At 36.4% G+C, this 25,314-nt stretch overlaps 2 protein-coding genes and 2 long non-coding RNA genes across 7 annotated transcripts; all 4 read right to left on the reverse strand.

Annotated features, from left to right (window-relative positions):
• Positions 1–830: 830 nt before the first annotated feature.
• On the reverse strand, positions 831–3,172 carry LOC123318312 (ATP-dependent DNA helicase PIF1-like). The gene is made up of 2 exons (XM_044904929.1): positions 1,240–3,172; positions 831–1,180 (listed from the first exon to the last, which is right to left on the reverse strand). The coding sequence occupies exon 1, from the start codon at positions 3,119–3,121 to the stop codon at positions 2,096–2,098; it is 1,026 nt and encodes a 341-aa protein (XP_044760864.1). The 5' UTR covers positions 3,122–3,172; the 3' UTR covers positions 831–1,180; positions 1,240–2,095.
• A 38-nt stretch (positions 3,173–3,210) lies between these two features.
• Positions 3,211–6,424, reverse strand: LOC123318261. The gene is made up of 2 exons (XM_044904879.1): positions 3,282–6,424; positions 3,211–3,226 (listed from the first exon to the last, which is right to left on the reverse strand). Exons 1-2 carry the CDS (start codon positions 6,422–6,424, stop codon positions 3,211–3,213), a joined length of 3,159 nt encoding a protein of 1,052 aa, XP_044760814.1.
• A 2,854-nt stretch (positions 6,425–9,278) lies between these two features.
• On the reverse strand, positions 9,279–10,357 carry LOC123318318. The gene is made up of 2 exons (XR_006538282.1): positions 10,289–10,357; positions 9,279–9,554 (listed from the first exon to the last, which is right to left on the reverse strand). It is a non-coding gene; the product is annotated as an uncharacterized LOC123318318 (long non-coding RNA).
• Positions 10,358–10,661: 304 nt separating this feature from the next.
• LOC123318313 lies at positions 10,662–11,935 on the reverse strand. Of its 4 annotated transcripts, none has more exons than XR_006538277.1 (3): positions 11,480–11,900; positions 11,143–11,414; positions 10,662–11,080 (listed from the first exon to the last, which is right to left on the reverse strand). It is a non-coding gene; the product is annotated as an uncharacterized LOC123318313 (long non-coding RNA). The 4 variants fall into 4 exon arrangements; XR_006538278.1 differs by having other exon boundaries at positions 10,662–10,855; positions 10,942–11,080; positions 11,143–11,900; XR_006538274.1 differs by having other exon boundaries at positions 11,529–11,896.
• Between the last annotated feature and the right edge of the window lie 13,379 nt (positions 11,936–25,314).

The raw sequence follows: 25,314 nt of genomic DNA on the forward strand, positions 1-25,314 counted from the left end.
TCGCGATTTTCTCACGCAATTTTCGGACACTTCTAGACGAGGTAAAAATACGATCTAGGCATTTTCTGAAAGCTCGATTCTTACTCTTGCGTTCCATTTACCGCTCTACCAGGCCACGCGCCTTCGGCGCTCGGCATTTCAAATTTCCCATACCCTCCCCCGACACTTCAACATGGCAAAAAATTTGATACGATTCGGTGATCATTTTTATCAACGTTATAGTATTAACTAGTAAGCCCATAGATCTACCTTTATTGATAGATCTACCTTTATTGATAGATCTACCTTTATTGATAGATCTACCTTTATTGATAGATCAACCTTTTTTGGCAGATCAGTATAGCCAGGAGATCCACCTTGTAGGTAGATTCGCCTTTTCGGGCTGATTCGACTTTTTGGGCTGAGACGCCTTTTCGGGCTGATTCGACTTTTTGGGCTGAGACGCCTTTTCGGGCTAAAACCCACTTGATTACTCCAACGCCTGAATGTTAAACATAAATTTAATTAACAGGGTGATTCGTGCAGTTTCATTCAGTCTATCCGCTTCATTTCAAATAAAACACCCTGTATATTATTATGTTTTTCAAAACTCCTCAACAACCTGATTTCAACAAACTATCGATGCATGGTCTATTAGGACCATTATTATTTCATCTGAAACTTCTAACAAAGTTAGTGTGTTTAATAGGAGACTGTGTTATGCGCATATATTCCAATGCATTAAAATTAATTAGAACATATACATAATTTGAGTAGTCAGTTTATCAAATCTTTGAGTAACATACCACAACCTGTCTTCGAAAATCTAAAATTGAATATTAAGAAAACAATGGAAAGATGAAAGATATATTCAAATTTAATTGGTTTTCGAAAGTGAATATTATTATATCGAATATTAAAAAAATACTTAATCAATTTTGCTGGGTTAGTGCAACGGGGTACCATACTGTTTTGCGTATGATATAAAAGCTCAGGGAAAAACCTCAGCAGAAAAAACCCTGTCTCCCCGTGTTTACAAACATTAAAAACATTTCTATATACATTACGAAAATTAAAAACAATTCTATATGCATTACTAACAATATATACACAATATATACATAAGAATAACAGCTATGCAACAGATGGGATAAGGTTGGTTGGTTTTCGTCAGCTTTCTCCTTTATTCCTTGATGATGATCTGAAAATTTCAAATTGAATTGAGTTATTAGATAAAAAAATTAATTTGGAAATACTTACGTTTATATGGCCCTAGAAAATATGGTATGGTCTTCCGTAAAGTTAAATGCACCTCCGTTAATATTTCCCGACATGATAATTCAGAGTGAATTCCAGAAACTCAAAAAAAAAGACGAAGAAATTTTTTTTATGATTCAACAATTTTGACGAATGGAAACAATTAAAAAAATATATAATAACGAAAAAAGATAGGGGTAGGGGGTTATTGATATGAAATATAAAAATTTTGGGTTTTTCCGAGATTTGTTTGTGTGATTTGAAGTGTGAATAGAAACAGTTAAGTTACCATATAATCCATAATTTATCCATGAAATAATGCATGAGAATTTGGAAAACAATTTGGAAATAGAAATTTGGAATAAATTTCGAAAAACGTGGAATATCGAAAGATGATGCGTTAATAAGTGTGAATTGCTTGAGAATGAGGGAAAATGGGAATTTTGAAAAAAATTGGGTTGAGAATACGTTACAAAAAAAATATTAAACAAAGAATGCGAATGGGTTATGCTGAATTTGGAAAAGAATGATTTAATTGTTAATGGTTGCGAAACGTGAAAATTTTGTATAATGAAGAATATTGTCGGTATGAACTTCGAGACGAACGATGAATTGATTTTGAAAAGGGCCAGAAATCACAGAAAACTTTGACGAAGAAATTCATTTGATAGGGATAATAAAGCGCGCGCATGAGGTCGGACAGCGATTAATTTTCATCCTGAGAATTTGATTTCAATTTACTCAATGAGGTAATTAACGAACAATTTGGAAAAAAAAGCAATTTTGAAAATGATGATTGTGCAATTTTGCTGTTTCCGAAAATCGATGGATTGATTTGAAAAATTGATCAAAAATAGGATTACTCATTTTGGATAGAATTCAAAATGTTACCGAACACTATATTTTTAGTAAAAACTTTTTTAGATGATTTGAGCAAATACCCTTGATGTTTTGTCTTTACCACTTCTACCTTCACGGAATCCCAAGAGCGAGCTCTTGAGAAAGCCACATAGAGTTGTCCATGAGAAAAGACAGGACTCGCTAGGTATATGCCAACGCGTTCAAATGTTTGCCCCTGTGCTTTATTAATGGTGAGGGCAAAGCAAAGTTTCAACGGAAATTGTCGTCTTTTCAGTACAAACGGCAAGTTTTGGTCGGAAGAAGTTAGATCCATTCTAGGAATGAGAACTCTTCTCCCGCAAAAACGGCCGGTGACGATCTCGGCTGTTATCAACATATCTGTCACAGCTAACACCAGTAGTCGTGTACCGTTAATCAATCCATCTTCAAGACATAAATTTCGAAGAAGTATAACCGGTACACCTACTTTGAGTTTGAGTTTGTGATGAGGCATTCCGCTTGGTGTTATGCTGTTCAAATATTCTTCCGGAAAGTTTGCCACCTCGTCTTCGTCACCCGAAGCCACGCTATCGTTACTGTGAATAACGAAGGTCTTTCCGGTAAACGATTCGAGAATTTTGTCATTGAGTAAATTACAATGTTCATTCTTGGGACAGAGAATAGCTCGCTGTGCGAGTTGCTGTGGTGTAAGAGCGTGAAGCTGTCCGTAAATCTCTCTAACAACATCAACCGTCAGACAACGATCTGGCAGATTAACAAAATCACCATCTTTTGTGTCCTTGTCTTTGACGATTTGGGTGTTGGTGGTACCCCTGCCCAGATCTTCTAGCCACCGGGTGAAATCCTCCCCACCTGCATTTACACGCATATTGGTCATCAGATGGACCACTTGAAAAACTCTCCAGAACCTATAATTTGTGAAAAAGAGCTCGATTTGTTCTACACGACCAGAAGCTACTGGAAGTAGCTGTTTAACATCTCCTCCAAGTAGTATGCATTTACCTCCGAAAGGCCGGGGGTCCATACATACATCTCGAAGTAGATCGTCCACAATATTAAGGACATGGTAACTGGCCATAGAAACTTCGTCCCAAATTATAAGCCGAATTTTTCTCAAGTGGTCAGCCTCCTGGGATTGTGCCGTTATAGAGGAGCGGGAAGATGCATTCAGATGTAATGGCAACCTGAACGTCGAATGGACCGTTCTTCCGTTTCTGAGCAATAACGCAGCTATCCCAGTGAAGGCTACGGCAAGAGTTGGTATATGCCGTTCCTCGCAATATTCCAGCAACGTGTTGTACAGATGAGTCTTTCCCGTACCACCACTGCCTTGGAGATAGAAATATCTATCTACACCTAACGCCGCTGACTCGACCGCAGAAATGATTTTGTTGAACACATTGCGTTGTTCCTGGTTCAAACTCCCAAGACTTGAATCTGACGACTCCGTTCTCGAAGTCTCATCGTCGTCGTTGGTGTTGGTAACGTTGACTCCCGAACTTGAGGTCGGCTCCGGCAGATTAAAGTCTCTGAGAGTTTTTCCCAGAAAACGTAATGTCTTCTCGATTCTACGCAGAGCGCAATCTTCAGATTGGCATTCTGAGATACCTTTCCTCACATAATCCTCTATCATGAATCGCTTGAACTCATTCCAAAGTGACAGTGGTTCGCCGATCTCACAGAAACACAGCATGTACGCGAATAATTTCCGCATACACCCGGGCATTTCTACCAGGGCTGCGTGTTCCAGAGTTCTGAACCACTCCGAATCTGACGCTATCAGATTTCTGGCCAGTACCGCTTCTTTAAACGTAGAATATAATGTGCCGCCGAAGAATTTTAAATCATTAAAAGATTTTGCTCCTGGAACGTGAAGGAGCAAAATACGCAAATTAAACTTTTCTATGTACTTCGGACTTATAGTGTACATCCTAGGTATTACAGATCGTTTTCTCAAACGTCTAACCCAGCGATGTTGGGTGGCATTAAAAGAATAAAGGAGAGGTATTTCACAATACTTCCATTCACGTGCGCTAGGATCGTTCACATTAAGTTCGAAATACGCCTCCAAACGACTGAGTTTTGAACGTTGTAACGCTGTCATCTCTTCCCCTTCTTCAAAATATACCTCACGTTCTCCAGGCAAATGGACGGGTAACCTATAGATTGTATGACTTTTGTCTTGAATATGGAAAGACAACAATCTCCAAGCTGATTCACCGGAAGAGATGTAGCGGGAATCAATGAATGCTTGGATTTCGTCCCAAACGACCTCATTTCGCAACTGAAGAACGGCAGCATCAGGACCTTTATTTATGTATTTGAAAACATATTTGATAGCTCCTACTGAAGTTATCACTTCCACGTTTATATGAGATTGATATTTCATGGATAAATATGGATTATACGGAACTACGTCTCTGTTATCTATCACACACATTCCTTTGTTTCTTTTGAATATCGCGGTGCGACCGTCATTTCTTCGCCTATATACGGGCAACGCACAATTAATTTTGGTAATTTCCGAAAACTCTTTGGGATAATGCTTGGTGCACTGTCCGTCGACCATACATGGAGAATCCGGTGCGCGATCACCACAGGGTCCGTGAATCATGGTGGACATTATAATATCAAAAAGCCGGGTTTTTTCGGCTGGTAGCTCGGCGCAAATCAGCTTGTCTACATCCTCAGAATTTCGCAGTTTATATTCATCTGCCAAAGTCAGAAGGCAGTGCATATGAGGAAGACCGCGTTTTTGAAATTCTATAACGTAAACGTAAGCGATCACATCACCGAAAATTTTGAATTTCAATATATCCTCGAAAAATGCCCTCCTTTTTAAATCGAACACTCGCGCGATTAGTTCCGGTCTATCCTGAGGATTCAACAGTTTACTTCCCATATTTTCAGTGATCTCACGCCAGTTGGGGTTACAGGTGAAAGTGACGAAAAGGGAGGGTCTGCCATATTTTGCTACAATGGCCATTGCATCTTGATAATTTTGCTGCATGAAACGTGCCCCTCCGATGAACGAACTCGGTAGGATAGTAACTCTACCTATTCTTTCACCACCGTCTGGTTCCACTACCGTTCTTCGCGCAATATAATCTTGGAGCCCGACGTAGCTCTCGACGCGTAATTCCTTCTGATGTGTTCGCAAAAAATTTAATCGGAAACCTTCTAACTCAACGTATTTGTCAACGATGAACTGTTGAGCCAAGCGCCCAGAAAGAAGGATCGGGTTAAAATGATTTGCACGAATCATCAGACGGTAGCACTCGAATTCTAATTTTGAAATCCGTTTATTTCCAATTGTTTTCTGCAACCCAGTCGACCATCCCAATTCTCCGTTAGGGAAAAGTAATGGATAACAGAGAGCATCAACAATTGGAGACAATTTTGGGATATCCTTAATTTGGAAACTATTACTTGTACTTATTAAATTCACACGAACTGTGCCTGGTGGAGGTATATCCCCGTCGACTGTACGAAAAATAGCGCCGATTTCGGTGGAAGTGGAAGGTGCCGCGTAGACCTTCCTGTTGGTTCCTGGTTGTTGGTGGAAATATAGGCCAAGTTGCGGAACGGAATCGTTACCACTGGTTCGTCGTGTGTCACGAACCACTTGACCTAGGGTAGAGTACATTTGGGCGTATGGGTGAGTTTCCCTCAGCAGAGCATCTATTTGCCCTAATAATCGGGGGTTGCAACCGTCTCCAACTCCTTTTGATGCCCTCTTCTTCGTGGCTTCTCCTGAATCCACGAAATACAGCGATCCAAATGCTGGATCGGATGGACAAACATCGCCTACTCGGTGGTATATCTGTCCTGAGACCACAACAACAGGGGCTCCTCTCGCCAAACCTTCTCTTTGAACGATTGTCGTGGAGCCAAGGGCGAGCAGCGTGTTGTAACTTCTTATATGTTGTATGAAGTTCTTCGATTGAGGGTGGTTGTTCATGATCAAAGCCTTCAGCAGGTCCGGATAAGCGGCACTCACCGGAAGGCTCACTGCGCCTCTTTTGCAGCAAATCATATTCTCGGTGCGAAAAAATAGAGCTCCACAGAAAGAGCACTCACTACTAAGCGCCTCAAGGTAATGGGCAGGCGTGTCCTCCTGATGTTCAGCGACATCACACACAACAGACGTAGAGGTTTCCGTTTCGTAATTATCGTCCTGTCCAACTTCGCAATTTTCCGATATCATCGATGACAAAACTGCTTTTGTAGATATTCTTTCAGATGGAACGACTCCAAATGAGGAGGAATCGTATTCCTCCAGTAAATAATACTGGTCTCCATCTGACAAATTATCCACAGAAACCATTCGCACCTCTATCGGAGTCAAATTGTAGAGCAGAACAGGAGAATAATTTTGCAATAAATAATTCAATAAATATTGGAGATTATTGAAGCTGAGCAAGCATGCTTTACCTTCCTCTTCTATACATTCACCGTTCGCCCCACGACTGTGAGAATCAAATAGATAATAGGAGTTCGCTATTTTTCCTATACAGGTAGATAATTCCCCAGACGTAAATATAGCGGAAGTATAATTTCGAAAAACCTGTGGTAGACCTTGCGCTAACGGAATATCGAATTCTTCATGATTTTCAATGTTTATATGACCCACAACTGAATCTTCCTCATTTATATGCAATGAAAAACAAACGTTATTGATTTTGAACTTTGGAAACACCTCCACAACTAACAAATGATTAAAAATGGGTAAATTCCGCGAAAAAATTGATTTTAAATATAATTTATCCCCGTAATCCAAAATATTATCTATGATCGTAGTGCACCAAGCATTGAAGGGGAGAAGTTTGCTATAAGCCAATGCAACTGCCGCGATTGCAGTACATTGGTGACCTCTGGAATCCGGACTAAATCGTAAATCATTTTGGTTTCGAGAACCTCTTATGATGGTTCTGAATATCACGGATTGCCTTTCATCATTATTATCACGTTGAGAAGATGAAATTAACGGAGTCATTACTTTGTCCTTGCTGGTTCCTGCTATTCCAATTCCATCAGAAATATCTGAATTTGAAAGTAATAAAATAAATATAATTTACTGAACGTGAGTGAATGTTTTCAATTCATGTGATATATTAGTAGTTTTATGAAACATAATTCAATACATTGAACTCTCATTGGATATAATGAAATTTAGTTATAATATGGAATTGCTGTAGAATATGCTAAATTTGAATATTATATTTCGTAATTTATTGTTCTTGAATATGAAAGATATAATTAATTTTCCAAAGTATTGAAGGTGAAAAAGGAATATTGGAAAATATAACACTCATTGAATTTTTCTGAAAACATTTTCAGATTCTATAAAATTCCACAGATTTCTGATTCATTTGTGAAAAAGTCGAAAAAAAATATTATACAAAAATATCTCAAATACCTGGAACGAAAACTTTCTTTCCCTTCCTCGTTTGCTTACTCAATTTGCTTGCTCCTCTCTTCCTTCTCTTCATGATTCGGCTCGAAGCTGAAATAAGTCAATTTGTAATGTGTTATTAATTCGTCACAATCTTAATTTTGTCCTATTAAAAATGACACACAAGGAAGCTTTAAGCTAGAATAAGGGACCGTAATTTTCAATTTGGAACGTTTGTATTTTCAATTCAGAAACATTTTCATAGAAACGTTTCAGATAAACCTTTCATACGTAGGTCATTTCTGGTGTTGGGTGTACCTATGTCTCGCAAATATATATGAACCAAAAAGAGAAACGTTTCACGTGGAAAATTAGTGGTTTCAGTAACAAATTTTGGTTTACCTACTGCAGGATTATTCATATCCACTTCTGAATGATTTAATTAACGAAACTTTCTTATAAAATTGAATGACACTATTTCTTACCTTCTATTAAGTTTCGCAAAGTCCAAAATCCTTCTGGAGATTATTATATGTGGTACCTATTGAATCGATAATAGTATATTAAATATATCGAATAAACGGGGGAATAATGATAATATAAATTTGTTTTAAAATCCAAAAAATCATTCGAAACTATTCAACAACTTCATAACATTCCTTCAAGATTTTGAATTTTTTCTGAGAAAAATTATGCTATATCACCATCTTGTTTCTGGAATACCCAATAGTTATATCTATATAATGTGAAATTTTTCAAAAAATTATTCTAGTATTGATAAATATGTATAGGAAAATGAATTGATTACTTGAAATCGAGCTAGTTTTGATAATTATTAACTGAATCTATAATTAGTTCGAAGTAATAATAGTAATAATACCTTGAGTAACACAACACAAGCTGTCTTTTGAAACCTGAAATTCAAAAGGGCGCTTATTCCGAGTTCTTCACCTAAAAAGTATTCTAGTTGCCATAGGAACCAATTCGTGAAATCCAATCAGATCAACTCAAAAATCAAAAGTTACTTCCGGTTTTTTGCAACAAAGTATATAAGTTCAAAAATTATCCCATTCATGTCTAATCCCGTCATTTAAATAAAAAATCAATATTTCAAACATCAATAAATTCCCCAAATATTATTCCAAGTGGAAAATTCATCATCAATGGTATTTAAATATCGCGAAACGGAAATGACGACATACGAAAATTCGCTGTTTTTCAAGCCTCTCTCTGCGAATAAAACAGAAAATCTCAAACTGTGCGTATTTCATTGTAAAGTAATAAGAATTCTATGTTCTAAGATTGTTTACGACTTGACATTTATTTTTGATTCACAAGAATGGCACTCATTCATTTCTAGAAAAGCTTCAATTCCCTTAACATTTATATCAAATCATGACAGGTATTTCAAAATAACCAATATGTCCAATTTATGTGATAGGAAATGCAAGCTTTTTAGAACTTCTGTTGTTTGAACCACAGAGCACTAATTTTGGAGAAGTGAAAGATAACAGCAGTGCCAACTAAGAGCACTCTATGGCTAAGAGCTTTCATGTCTATGATCGAAAGCTACACGACAGTTTATTCGAAATCGAAATTTGGATTGAATTTCTCATGTCATTTTATTTTATATTTCTGGAGCGTCGTATTTATTCAACTTCAATGTAAATTTACAGCTTCAAGTTATATATTCTGATTTACTTAGAATAATCCATTTATTATTTGTTAAAAATTACATCGATTATGAATTAACAGACTACTAAAATTGGGAATGAGAGAAAAAAAATAGCCAGTGAAAATATATTGATCAAAAATATAAAATGATTTTCCTATTTCAATAATATACGATAGAGATTATCACATAACATATATGTCTAACAGCGTTCCTTGAAATCAGGCGTTGTTCCAGTTTTTTCCCATTGAGAAAATTCTTTCGAAACAAAATTGAGCAGTATCAGAAAATGAATATTACTTATGAAATATAGAACCTCCTGGTTGATCTTCTATAAAGACTTAGCCCCCCAGAACTGTGTGCTATGTATAAAATCTCATGTTTATATACCTAAAAAAAAGGATATTTGTTATTTTATGAGTTTGCATGTAAAACATATGAAATATATTATGTGAACTTGTAAAATAGATCATATACTTCAAATAAAAACTCTCCTGAACGAATTGCTCTAGAAGCTTATCCATGAAGAACCTTTTTTATTTCAATTAACTCTCTCCGATACATGCTTTTTTGACATGACATTTCTGATAAATTTATGCGTGCCTGAAACTGAATATTAATTATGAAATACAGAACCTCCTGGTTGATTTACTATACAGACTTAGCCCCAAGAACGGTGTGTTATGTATAAAATCTCATGTTTATATACCTTAAAGAAGGATATTTGTCATTCTATGGGTTTGCATGTAATGTATATGAAATATATTATGTGAACTTGTAAAATAGATCATATACTTCAAATAAAAACTCTCCTGAACGAATTGCTCTAGAAGCTTATCCATGAAGAACCTTTTTTATTTCAATTAACTCTCTCCGATACATGCTTTTTTGACATGACATTACATTTCATGATCTGATAAATTTATGTGTGCCTAAAACTGAATATTAATTATGAAATACAGAACCTCCTGGTTGATTTTCTATACAGACTTAGCCCCAAGAACAGTGTGTTATGTATAAAATCTCATGTTTATATACCTTAAAGAAGGATATTTGTCATTCTATGGGTTTGCATGTAATGTATATGAAATATATTATGTGAACTTGTAAAATAGATCATATACTTCAAATAAAAACTCTCCTGAACGAATTGCTCTAGAAGCTTATCCATGAAGAACCTTTTTTATTTCAATTAACTCTCTCCGATACATGCTTTTTTGACATGACATTACATTTCATGATCTGATAAATTTATGTGTGCCTAAAACTGAATATTAATTATGAAATACAGAACCTCCTGGTTGATTTTCTATACAGACTTAGCCCCAAGAACAGTGTGTTATGTATAAAATCTCATGTTTATATACCTTAAAGAAGGATATTTGTCATTCTATGGGTTTGCATGTAATGTATATGAAATATATTATGTGAACTTGTAAAATAGATCATATACTTCAAATAAAAACTCTACTGAACGAATTGCTCTAGAAGCTCATCCATGAAGAACCTTTTTTATTTCAATTAACTCTCTCCGATACATGCTTTTTTGACATGACATTTCATGATCTGATAAATTTATGTGTGCCTGAAACTGAATATTAATTATGAAAAACAGAACCTCCTGGTTGATTTTCTATACAGACTTAGCCCCAAGAACGGTGTGTTATGTATAAAATCGCATGTTTATATACCTGAAAAAACGATATTTGTCATTCTATGAGTTTGCATGTAATTAATCTGAAATATATTAAGAGAACTTGAAAAATAGATCATATACTTCAAATAAAGACTCTCCTGAACGAATTGCTCTAGAAGCTTATCCATGAAGAACCTTTCCTACTTCAATAAACTCTCACCGATACACATGCTTTTTTGACATTGCTTTACATTTCATGATCTGACAAATTCATGTGTGCCTGCAAATGAATATCAATTATTAAATATAGAATATCCTGGTTGATTTTATACACAGACTTACCCCCAAGAACAGGTTGTTATCTATAAATTCTCATATTTATACACAAAGTAAACATATTTGTCATTCTATGAGTTTGTATGTAATTTAATATGAAATACATTATGTAAACTTGAAAAATAGATCATATATTTCAAATAGAAGCTCTCCTGAACGAACTGCTTCAGGACTTTACCCCTGAAGAAGGTTTTTTATTCCTAATACAGTCTCTCCGAGGGATGATAATTGCCATCCTAGGATTTTTTCATTTCTGTATCTCATAAATTGATATGTGCCTGAAAAAAATAAGTATTATTAGTGACAAAATATACTATCAGTTATAATATCCGATATCTCATACAGATTCACGTCCAAGAACTGTGTTTTATATCTCAGAATTCAATAATAACCTAACTTTCCGATTATGGAAAAAAGTTCAACTGTGATGAGAGCTTTGAAGTTTTATCGTACGGGGAGAAATGTAGTAAATATATTGAATATATCCTTTAATTTCAATAATAATTAAACCTTAAAAATTTGCATCAATTTTTTCACGGTCTGTCAACAGTCAAATTAAACTGGCCTAAGGATCCCTTGAACACTTGACAGGAAAACACGTTATAGGAATTGAAAAATTATGGAAATTTTAAAATTTTAAGTTAGTTTTGGCTGAAAAGTGACCTCGACTTTCCTAATATAAATTTATTTTGGCAATTTCAACGCTAAAAATCACGAAATTACTGAAAATATTCAGGGCCAAAACGAAGGTTATGAACGGTGCTTAACTGAGGTGGTTTCGTAATATCGAAAATTGCAAACTTACCTGTACATATTGAGCCGAAATATGGGTACCTGTAGATGCTACAGGATATGGAGAATGATTCTCTAGCATTTATTTTTCCTATTTTGGCATTATTTATATAATAATCGACTCGAGTTTCCGAAAACTGCAAAAACCCCTTTCGAAACGTCAAACATGATTGAAATTACCTCTATGCTCTTTGAAATTATTTATCAAATTTTCCTAGACGTCAAAAATTTTCGAAATTCTTACGCTGTTTTAGGTAATATCGTTCGGGTTCCGGGAAAAAAAACAGGCCTATTTTAATTTCGGGTCCTTCGAGCTTAGTTCGACACCCATACCGGCTCTCGAGCTACCGCGGATCCCTCAAGTTAATCAAATGAATTTGGTACCTTTTCGCGAAAATCGTGAATATCGCGATTTTCTAACGCAATTTTCGGACACTTTTAGACGGGGTAAAAATACGATCTAGGCATTTTCGGAAAGCTCGATTCTTCTTGTAGCGTTCCATGTACCGCTCTACCCTGCCACGCGCCTTCGGCGCTCACCATTTCAAATTTCCCATACCCTCCCCCAACACTTCAACATGGCAAAAAATTTGATACGATTCGGTGATCATTTTTTATCAACGTAATAGTATTAACTAGCATGGCCAGGAGATCCACCTTGTAGGTAGATTCACCTTTACTGGCAGATTCGCCTTTCGTTCGTAGCTCGGGCCTACGGCCCTCGCGATACGCCTTTTGTTCGTAGCTCGATTCCCCTTTTATGAATATCTAGGCCAAAAACTTTTTTTGAGAGCCCGATCGATTTAAGGCACCTCGTTCTGTGATCGCTGCCAAGATAATTCCGTCAAAACTGACGTTAACCTTTAAATCACACTCTGACATCGATTGTCAAAGTGCACTCACTTAATTTTCTCTGATAATCAATAGAAAATGATTTAACTTTGTGGAATGTCACTCGATTTTCAATAGACGTCAAAAATTTTCAAAATTCTTACGCTTTTTTAGGTAATATCGTTCGGTCTCCGGGAAAAAGAACTGGCCTATTTTAATTTCGGGTCCTTCGAGCTTAGTTCGACACCCATCCCGGCTCTCGAGCTACCGCGGATCTCTCAAGCTAATCAAATCAGTTTGGTACCTTTTCGCGAGAATCGTGAATTTCGCGATTTTCTCACGCAATTTTCGGACACTTCTAGACGGGGTAAAAATACGATCTAGGCATTTTCGGAAAGCTCGATTCTTCCTCTAGATATTTACACCCAGCCTGTCTCCGCGTCGCGCCTTCGGCGCTTGCCATTTCAAATTTCCCACACCCTCCCCCGACACTTCAACATGGCAAAAAATTTGATACGATTCAGTGATCATTTTTATCAACGTTATAGTATTAACTAGTAAGCCCATAGATCTACCTTTATTGATAGATCTACCTTTATTGATAGATCTACCTTTATTGATAGATCTACCTTTATTGATAGATCTACCTTTAGTGATAGATCAACCTTTTTTGGCAGATCAGTATAGCCAGGAGATCCACCTTGTAGGTAGATTCGCCTTCATGAACAGATTCGCCTTTTGTCCGTAACTCGGGCCTTCGGCCCTCGCGATTTGCCTTCCGCCCGTAACTCGGGCCTACGGCCCTCGCACTTACTGATACGCGAATATGGCGTATCACACATAACTCACAGCGTTCGATATATACAGGCATTGTCGCAAATTTCACGAAAGAAAACAAATAATCTCATACACTGCTCAAAAATTGGCAAAAATCAGTTATATTCAGTTGTACAGAAGCCTTATAATGGAGATTCCATGCATTCAGTTCATCTGAAGTTCTTTCTCTACGATGAAACAAAAAACTAACCTGAAATGAGAATAACTGGACAAAAGTCTATAAAAGTAGAATTTTAACGCAAAAAACACACCCTGCCATTGTATTCCAATAATCATTATATCATTCCACTCCAATAAGTTAGTCAAAAACATTTTTCCTTCCATCTGGAATGATTAAATACAATAATCCTCGTAAAATAATCAAAAAGCTTAAAAATTGGCCAAAATCTGTTATATGGAATGGGAAAGAAGCCTAATTATAAAAATTTCAAGCATTATAACGTTTAATTCTGTTTCTTTTGAACAAAAACCTACACGGTCCCTCTCTCTACGATAATAGCAAAAATCTTACCCTAAATGGTAGAACTTGACAAATGTCTATAAATATAGAATTTTAACACAAAAACTCACTCATAGATTGTGTTTCAATAATCATTATATCATTCCAACTGAATAACTTATCTCAAAACATATTTTTCCATAGATCAAGCCTAAGAAAATCATCTCCGTACACTACCCAATTGCTTGAAAGTTGTCAGAAATCTGCCGTGTTCAGTTGAAAAGAATCAAAATAGATTATTTGCTTCACATAGAAACTCTCCTGAACGAACTGCTTAAGGAACTTATTCTGAAGAACATTTTTTTTTACCAAATAACACCGTCCGAGAGATGATATTATACATTTCTTGATCTGATAAATTTATATATGCCTGAAAATAAATTTCAATTATGAAATATAGAATCTCCTGGTCGATTTTCTGTGCAGACTCACCCCCAAGAACCGTTTGTTATTTAGAAATTCTTATGTTCATACACCAAGATCAAGGATGTTTCTCATTCTGTGAGTTTGCATGTAATTTAATCTGAAGTACCTTCTGTAACCTTGACTCATGGATCATATACTTCAAATAGAAACTCTTCTGAACCAATTGCTTAGAAGCTCACCCCTGAAGAAGCTTTTTTTATTTAAAATGAGACTTTCCGATAGATGATATTTGACATTTATGAATTTCATACATTTCTTGATATAATGAATTTATATGTGCCTGAAAAATAAGTATTATTAGTGACAAAATAAACAATCTGTTAATACATCCGATTTTGATACAGATTCACGTCCGAGAACTGTTTTTCATATCTGGAAATTCAATATTAACCTAACTTTCCGATTATGGAAAAAAATTCAACTGTGATGTGAGCTTCGAAGTACTATCGTATGGGGAGAAATGTAGTAAATATATCAAATATATCCTTTAATTTCAATAATAATTAAACCTTAAAAATTTGCATCAATTTTTTCACAGTCTGTCAATAGTAAAATGAAACTTGCCTAAGGATCCCTCAACACTCCAATGTCAGGAAAACACGTTATAGGAATTGAAAAATGATGGAAATTTTAAAATTTTAATTTATTTTTAGCTGAATAGTGACCTCAACATTCCTGATATAAATTTATTTTGGCAATTTCAACGCTAAAAATCACGAAATGACTGAAAATATTCAGGGCCAAAACGAAGGTTATGAACGGTGCTCAACCGAGGTGGTTCCGTAATATCGAAAATTGCAAACTTACCTGTATATATTAAGCCGCAATATGGGTACCTGGAGACGCTACATTATATGGAGAATGATTCTCTAGCATTTATCTTCCCTATTTTGATATTATTCATATAATAATCGACTCGAGTTTCCGAAAACTGCAAAAACCCCTTTCGAAACGTCAGACGTGATCAATTTACCTCTATGCTCTTGGAAATTAATTTATCAAATTTTCGTAGACGTCAAAAATTTTCGAAATTCTTACGCTTTTTTAGGTAATATCGTTCGGGCTCCGGGAAAAAAAACAGGCCTATTTTAATTTCGGGTTCTTCGAGCTTAGTTCGACACCCATCCGGGCTCTCGAGCTACCGCGGATCTCTCAAGCTAATCAAATCATTTTGGTATCTTTTCGCGAAAATCGTGAATTTCGCGATTTTCTCACGCAATTTTCGGACACTTTTAGACGGGGTAAAAATACGATTTAGGCATTTTCGGAGAGCTCGATTCTTCTTCTAGCGTTCCATGTACCGCTCTACCCAGCCACGCGCCTTCGGCGCTCACCATTTCAAATTTCCCATACCCTCCCCCAACACTTCAACATGGCAAAAAATTTGATACGATTCGGTGATCATTTTTTATCAACGTTATAGTATTAACCATCTCACAACAGTCACATACGGAACTAGATCAGCTCCATTTTTGGCAATCAGAGTTCTTCTCCAACTTCTCAAAGATGAGGGTCACAACTTTCCACTAGCCATTCCTCCATTAACGAAAGGTCGTTATGTCGATGATATTTGTGGTGGAGCAGATACTGAGCATCAACTTCTCGAAATTGCCAAACAACTCCAGAACCTTTGCATGGCGGCCGGCCTTCCGCTAGCAAAATGGCAGTCAAACGTCTCAAGTCTCTCTTTCGTCGTTCAAGAGGAAGAATCAACACCCACTCCAATCTCATTCGATGAAGATTCTCACTCAACTAAAGTGTTAGGTCTAATCTGGTACCCTCAAGAAGACTATTTCACTTTTAAAGTCAGCTCCAATCTATCTGGGTCTTTGATCACCAAGCGATCAGTTCTATCTCATATTGCTAAAATATTTGATCCACTCGGTTTAGTCTCCCCTGTTACGATTAGGGCTGAAATGTTGTTGCAGGAATTATGGCTCCAAAAGTTATCATGGGACGAACCTCTACCTCAACTACTCTAACAGAAATGGTACGACATCAGTGAAGATCTCTCCAAGCTGGCCAGCATCACAATTCTAAGATGGATTAACACTCAAGAGGGTTCTTTCATCCAACTCCACGGCTTCTCTGATGCATCTCAACTCGCCATTTCAGCCGTTCTCTACCTTCTCGTTCGAACTCCGTCCAAGGAATGCAAGGTTACAATGCTTTGCTCCAAAACCAAAGTATCGCCTTTAAAACCACTCACAATCCCGAGACTCGAATTATCAGCTGCTCTTCTCCTCTCTCGACTTGTTAATTATGCGCATAATGTCTTAGCTCTCAACATTCACTCAACCACTCTATGGACGGACTGCTCAATCACTCTAGCTTGGATCAACACTCACCCTTCACGTTGGAAGGACTTTGTACGGAACAGAGTTGCAACAATCCAAGATCTAACTCCAAGGGCCCATTGGAGGTATATTTCCGGCAAAGACAATCCTGCTGACTGTGCATCAAGAGGGTTAACTTCATCTCAACTTCGCAACCACTCGCTATGGTGGACGGGACCACCATGGCTTTCCAAGTCAGAAGATTCATGGCCAAATCGTCAGCCGGCACCGACAACCGACCATGAATCAGAAGCAAGACCAGTCATCTCTATACTCACCTCCACTACGTCAGACTACTCATGGGATCTCATCTACAGGTATTCCAGTTTGAATAAATTGTTAAGAATCACCTCTATTTGTTCAAAGGTCCTCGCACGACTCCAACGCAAGCTGGATCCAGCACACCTCACACACCTGACTTCAACTGACTTGGAAGCATCTCGAATTTTCTGGATAAAAGCAACTCAAAAAGTCTACTTTCCACATGAACTCAAGGCTCTTCAATCACAGACTCCACTTCACTCTTCACATGTATTCAGTAGACTCACTGCATTCCTCGACAACAATGGTGTAATTCGTGTAGGCGGACAAATTTCCCATTCTCAGCTCGACCCAGATAGCAAGCATCCAATTATTCTTCCTCAACACTCTCAATTTACTTCTTTGGTTATAGATGAAACTCACCAAACAACTCTACATGTGCAAGGCACTGTGGCACCGCTCTCAACAAATCACGCACAACTACCCACATCTCAAGTGCAGCCATCTCATCCATTCCTCCACACTCTGAGGATTGAAAGCAGTGTGTTCGCTCCAGTTATGGGTGGATTGAGTAGCTCAGACACTGGAGTGATGGATTGCCTCAACTTCCTCACAACGGATATTTCACGAAGATCTACTCGATAATAATCAACTACGTTAATTATGGCTGCCGGAATGTTAAAAATTGGAGTAATTTTTAACCCAACTCTATCACTCGGTGCACAACTCTATCTACTCAGTGATTACGTTTATCGTTACATGCTTCTGTGAACGTAACCTTTAAATCGTTGTCAATCAGCTGTTCAAAAAAAAAACCGATGGAACCTGTTGAATCTGCTCAATTTAATTCATTCTATTCTAGATTCTTCGATCGCTCAAGTGAATTGGAACTTGGTCTGAATTCTTAACGTGATTTTTTAGTGCACTCTCAACTTTTTCAGTCATCTCAAATCTAATAATATCATTTTATATTATAATTATCACTCGATTAACATCTCAAAAGGTACAGTACTTTTTTCACTCAACAAAAAATGTAATCATTTTTTGCATGTGTCACGTTAGAATATCATTCTACATAATTTTCCTCTCAACATTGACTCCATCGCTATGCATTTTCTCACAATTACATTTGAAATATTCTGCTCTACACCTCTATATCATATTTGCATGTATATTTTCTCAATTTTCTCCAAATCTCTCAATCAACCACGTGCTCAATGTACCTAACTGCTTCAACCTTCTCAAAATGCATCGATATTCCATTCGCTTAAAATCACATCATCTCGAAAACCACTCACATTTTAATTTCTCTAATTTTAGCACCAAGTTCACATTTCACACCACTCTATTAGAAGCTTATATACTTGTATTCACTCTCATTTTATATACATGTCACCTCAGATTAACTTTACACCTCTTACGATCAGACTTCTCAGGCCTCTTAAGTTTCAGGTACCTCTACGCTCAAGTTGGACACTTCGAAGGCTTCTCATAGACCAGATCGAGATCCATCTCACTACAATCAGAACTCTGAATAATGGAATACACTCAATCAACTCTCTTGGACAGACTGGTTTGTGATAATGCTCGAGGAGGTCCAACCTGATTTCAACTCAATAAGTATAATTTATTACAAATTTTCTCATGAGTCTATTACCTGAAAATTATGATGCCTTATTTCTTTCCTAACGTTATGAACTGCTCTTCTTGTTTCATCTCAATTATGAATACTATTCATTAATTCTTTTTACGTTTACAATATTTCATTTCTCTACATTACAGTTGTAACACAACTCACCTCAATTTATGTACTCTCATAAAACACCTTCTGTTTTTCTAATAGATTTGCTATTCCTGTAAGCGTTGGTAATCATCTCTCTCATACTGTCTCATTACACCTGTCTCACTACATTACCTATCTCTAACTTCTCAATTTGTCACTGCAACCTTCTGTTTTTCTGATAGCGAGACAGTTTATGAAATCGTAAACTCTATCACTGTAAACGTTGTGCTTGCATGATAACACTCACATCAATTCATAATCATCAAGCTCAATTATTATGCAACTCAAAATACATAAACACGTTTTGATGTAAATATATCTCAATTCTTATCAAACACATAATAATTGATCTTGTTACTCGATACATGAAATTCACTCAACCTGCTCTTTCTCTCAAGCAAATACAACGTTGATTTTCTCATTGAATTATTACTCTCAAATTCTCTCGATAACTTCTCAATAATTGTGAATAGGTTCACTCTGTTTAGATGTTGTATATAATTTTACTTCATGCGAGTGTCTATTTATTATGTGACGTGTTTGATATACAATAAAGATTTTATTTTACCATCTCCAACTCAATCATTTGGTAACAGTCCACTTTTAAGTAATTGCCAAAAATCTCAACACCCAGATTTTTGAACAATTTCGATAGTTCAGATAGGAAATGAGATTTCATTGGTCGATTCGATAAAGTATGATGTCAATTCCTAAGGAACTATTGAATCAATTTGACCCAAATCTCGAATGAGTTCACAGTTTTCGAATTGAGATGCACACGTTGAATTTCAGTTCGATAGATCTGATAGGAATTGAGATTCGAGTGGTCAATTCGGCAAAGTGTTATATCAATTCCTCAAAAACTGTTGGAGCAATTCGAACCAAACTGCACATAGTTTTCGAATTGAGATGCACATGTTGAATTTCAGTTCGATAGTTCAGATAGGAAATGAGATTTCAGTGGTCGATTCGATAAAGTATGATGTCAAATCCGAAGGAACTATTGGATCAATTCGACCCAAATCTAGAAACTGTACACAGTTTTCGAATTGAGATGCACATGTTGACTTTCAGTTCGATAGTTCAGATAGGAATTGAGATATCAGTGGTCAATTCGGCAAAGTGTGATATCAATTCCTCGAAATTTATTGGATCAATTCGAACCAAATCTTGAAAATGCACATGGTTTTCGAAATGAGATGCACATGTTGAATTTCAGTTCGATAGTTCTGATAGGAATTGAGATTTCAAAGGTCAGTTCGGCAAAGTGTGATATCAATTCCTCAAAAACTGTTGGACCAATTCGAACCAAATCTTGAAAATGCACAAAGTTTTCGAAATGAGATGCACATGTTGTATTTCAGTTCAATAGTTCAGATAGGAATTGAGATTTCAGTGGTCGATTCGACTAAGTATGATTTCAATTCCTAAGGAATTATTGGATCAATTCGACCCAAATCTCGAAACTGTACACAGTTTTCGAATTGAGATGCACATGTTGAATTTCAGTTTGATAGTTCAGATAGGAATTGAGATTTCATTGGTCGATTCGGCAAAGTGTGATATCGATTCCTCAAAAACTGTTGGATCAATTCGAACCAAATCTTGAAACTGCGCATAGTTTTCGAATTGAGATACACATGTTGAATTTCAGTTCGATAGTTCAGATAGGAAATGAGATTTCAGTGGTCGATTCGATAAAGTATGATGTCAATTCCTCGAAAACTGTTGGATCAATTCGAACCAAATCTTTAAATTGCACATAGTTTTCGAAATGAGATGCATATGCTGTATTTCAGTACGATAGTTCTGATAGGAATTGAGATTTCAGTGGTCGATTCGACAAAGTATGATTTCAATTCCTAAGAAATTTTTGTATCAATTCGATCCAAATCTCGAAACTGTACACAGTTTTCGAATTGAGATGCACATGTTGAATTACAGTTTGATTGTTCAGATAGGAATTGAGATTTCAGTGGTCAACTCGGCAAAGTGTGATATCAATTCCTCAAAAACTGTTGGATCAATTCGACCCAAATCTCGAAACTCTACACAGTTTTCGAATTGAGAAGCACATGTTAAATTTCAGTTCGATAGTTCAGATAGGAATTGAGATTTCAGTGGTCAATTCAGCAAAGTGTGATATCAATTCCTCAAAAACTGTTGGATCAATTCGACCCAAATCTTGAAACTGTAAACAGTTTTCGAATTGAGATGCACACGTTGAATTTCAGTTCGATAGTTCAAATAGGAATTGAGATTTCAGTAGTACATTCGACAAACTGTGATATCAATTCCTCAAAAACTGTTGGATCAATTCGACCCAAATCTTGAGACTGCACATGGTTTTCGAATTGAGATGCACATGTTGAATTCCAGTTCGATAGTTAAGATAGGAATGGAGAATTCAGTAGACGATTCGACAGAGTATGATTTCAATTCCTAAGGAATTATTGGATCAATTCGACCCAAATCTCAAAACTGCACACAGTTTTTGAATTGCGATGCACATGTTGAATTTCAGTTCGATAGTTCAGATGGGAATTGAGATTTCAGTGGTCAATTCGCCAAAATGTGATATCAATTCCTCAAAAACAATTGGATCAATTCGAACCAAATCTTGAAACTGCACATAGTTTTCGAATTGAGATGCACATGTTGAATTTCCTTTCGATAGTTCAGATAGGAAATGAGATTTTATTGGTCGATTCGATAAAGTATGATGTCAATTCCTAAGGAACTATTGGATCAATTCGACCCAAATCTCGAAAGTGTTCACAGTTTTCGAATTGAGATGCACACTATAAATTTCAGTTCGATAGTTCTGATAGGAATTGAGATTCGAGTGGTCAATTCGGCAAAGTGTTATATCAATTCCTAAAAAACTTTTGGAGCAATTCGAACCAAATCTGAAACTGCACATAGTTTTCGAATTGAGATGCACATGTTGAATTTCAGTTCGATAGTTCAGATAGGAAATGAGATTTCAGTGGTCGATTCGATAAAGTATGATGTCAAATCCGAAGGAACTATTGGATCAATTCGACCCAAATCTGGAAACTGTACACAGTTTTCGAATTGAGATGCACATGTTGACTTTCAGTTCGATAGTTCAGATAGGAATTGAGATATCAGTTGTCAATTCGGCAAAGTGTGATATCAATTCCTCAAAATTTATTGGATCAATTCGAACCAAATCTTGAAAATGCACATGGTTTTCGAATTGAGATGCACATGTTGAATTTCAGTTCGATAGTTCAGATAGGAATTGAGATTTCAGTGGTCAATTCAGCAAAGTGTGATATCAATTCCTCAAAAACAGTTGGATCAATTCGACCCAAATCTTGAAACTGCACGTAGTTTTCGAATTGAGATGCACATGTTGAATTTCAGTTCGATAGTTCTGATAGGAATGGAGAATTCAGTAGACGATTCGACAGATTATGATTTCAATTCCTAAGGAATTATTGGATCAATTCGACCCAAATCTCGAAACTGTACACAGTTTTCGAACTGACATGCACATGTTGAATTTCAGTTCGATAGTTCACATAGGAATTGAGATTTCAGTGGTCGATTCGACAGAGTATGATTTCAATTCCTAAGGAATTATTGGATCAATTCGACCCAAATCTCGAAACTGTACACAGTTTTCGAATTGCGATGCACATGTTGAATTTCAGTTCGATAGTTCTGATAGGAATTGAGATTCGAGTGGTCAATTCGGCAAAGTGTTATATCAATTCCTCAAAAACTGTTGGAGCAATTCGAACCAAATCTTGAAACTGCACATAGTTTTCAAATTGAGATGCACATGTTAAATTTCAGTTCGATAGTTCAGATAGGAAATGAGATTTCAGTGGTCGATTCGATAAAGTATGATGTCAAATCCGAAGGAACTATTGGATCAATTCGACCCAAATCTAGAAACTGTACACAGTTTTCGAATTGAGATGCACATGTTGACTTTCAGTTCGATAGTTCAGATAGGAATTGAGATATCAGTGGTCAATTCGGCAAAGTGTGATATGAATTCCTCGAAATTTATTGGATCAATTCGAACCAAATCTTGAAAATGCACATGGTTTTCGAAATGAGATGCACATGTTGAATTTCAGTTCGATAGTTCTGATAGGAATTGAGATTTCAGTGGTCGATTCGACAAAATATGATTTCAATTCCTAAGGAATTCTTGGATCAATTCGATCCAAATCTCGAAACTGTACACAGTTTTCGAATTGAGATGCACATGTTGAATTTCAGTTCGATAGTTCAGATAGGAATTGAGATTTCAGTTGTCAATTCAGCAGAGTGTGATATCAATTCCTCAAAAACTGTTGGATCAATTCGACCCAAATCTTGGAACTGCATTCTGATATGAATGGAGAATTCAGTAGTATATTCGACAAAGAATCATTTCAATTCCTAAGGAAATGTTGGATCAATTCGACCCAAATCTCGAAACTGTACACAGTTTTCGAATTGAGATGCACTTGTTGAATATCAGTTCGATATTCAGATATTAATTGAGATTTCAGTGGTCAATTCGGCAAAGTGTGATATCAATTCCTCAAAAACTGTTGGATCAATCCGAACCAAATCTTGAAAATGTACATACATTTCGAAATGAGATGCACATGTTGAATTTCAGTTCGATAGTTCTGATAGGAATTGAGATTTCAGTGGTCTATTCGGCAAAGTATGATATCAATTCCTCAAAAACTGTTGGACCAATTCGAACCATATCTTGAAAATGCACCAAGTTTTCGAAATGAGATGCACATGTTGTATTTCAGTTCAATAGTTCAGATAGGAATTGAGATTTCAGTGGTCGATTCGACTAAGTATGATTTCAATTCCTAAGGAATTATTGGATCAATTCGACCCAAATCTCGAAACTGTACACAGTTTTCGAATTGAGATGCACTTGTTGAATTTCAGTTCGATAGTTCAAATAGGAATTGAGATTTCAGTAGTCGATTCGACAAACTGTGATATCAATTCCTCAAAAACTGTTGGATCAATTCGACCCAAATCTTGAGACTGCACAAGGTTTTCGAAATATGTTGAATTTCAGTTCGATAGTTCAGATCGGAAATGAGATTTCAGTGGTCCATTCGATAAAGTATGATGTCAATTCCGAAAGAATTATTGGATCAATTCGACCCAAATCTAGAAACTGTACACAGTTTTCGAATTGAGATGCACATGTTGAATTTCAGTTCGATAGTTCAGATAGGAAATGAGAATTCAGTATTCAATTAGGCAAATTGTGATATCAATTCCTCAAACACTGTTGGATTAATTCGAACCAAATCTTGGAACTGCACATAGTTTTTGAAATGAGATGCACATGTTGAATGTCAGTTCGATAGTTCTGATAGGAATTGAGAATTCATTGGTCGATTTGACAAAGTATGATTTCAATTCCTAAGGAATTTCTGGATCAATTCGACCCAAATCTCGAAACTGTACACAGTTTTCGAATTGAGATGCACATGTTGAATTTCAGTTCGATAGTTCAGATTGGAATTGAGATTTCAGTGGTCAATTCGGCAAAGTGTGATATCAATTCCTCAAAAACTGTTGGATCAATTCGAACCAAATCTTGGAACTGCACATAGTTTTTGAAATGAGATGCACATGTTGAATTTCAGTTCGATAGTTCAGATAGGAAATGAGATTTCAGTGGTGCATTCGATAAAGTATGATGTCAATTCCGAAAGAACTATTGGATCAATTCGACCCAAATCTAGAAACTGTACACAGTTTTCGAATTGAGATGCACATGTTGAATTTCAGTTCGATAGTTCAGATATGAAATGAGATTTCAGTGGTCAATTAGGCAAAGTGTGATATCAATTCCTCAAAAACTGTTGGATCAACTCAACCCAAATCTTGAAACTGCTCATTGTTTTCGAATTGAGATGCACATGTTGAATTTCAGTTCGATAGTTCAGATAGGTAATGAGATTTCAGTGGTCGATTCGATAAAGTATGATGTCAATTCCTCGAAAACTGTTGGATCAATTCGAACCAAATCTTGGAACTGCACATAGTTTTTGAAATGAGATGCACATGTTGAATGTCAGTTCGATAGTTCTGATAGGAATTGAGAATTCATTGGTCGATTTGACAAAGTATGATTTCAATTCCTAAGGAATTTCTGGATCAATTCGACCCAAATCTCGAAACTGTACAGAGTTTTCGAATTGAGATGCACATGTTGAATTTCAGTTCGATAGTTCAGATTGGAATTGAGATTTCAGTGGTCAATTCGGCAAAGTGTGATATCAATTCCTCAAAAACTGTTGGATCAATTCGAACAAAATCTTGAAACTGCACATAGTTCTCGAAATGAGATGCACATGTTGTAGTACAGTACGATAGTTCAGATAGGATATGAGATTTCA

The sequence above is a fragment of the Coccinella septempunctata genome, chromosome 8 (assembly GCF_907165205.1).
Source record: "Coccinella septempunctata chromosome 8, icCocSept1.1, whole genome shotgun sequence".
NCBI classification, from domain to species: domain Eukaryota; kingdom Metazoa; phylum Arthropoda; class Insecta; order Coleoptera; family Coccinellidae; genus Coccinella; species Coccinella septempunctata.

What these genes read in the sequence shown, in the direction of transcription:
- LOC123318312 (XM_044904929.1), bottom strand. Translation starts at nt 3,121, where the DNA reads ATGGACCCCCGGCCTTTCGGAGGTAAATGCATACTACTTGGAGGAGAT.
- LOC123318261 (XM_044904879.1), bottom strand. Translation starts at nt 6,424, where the DNA reads ATGGTTTCTGTGGATAATTTGTCAGATGGAGACCAGTATTATTTACTG.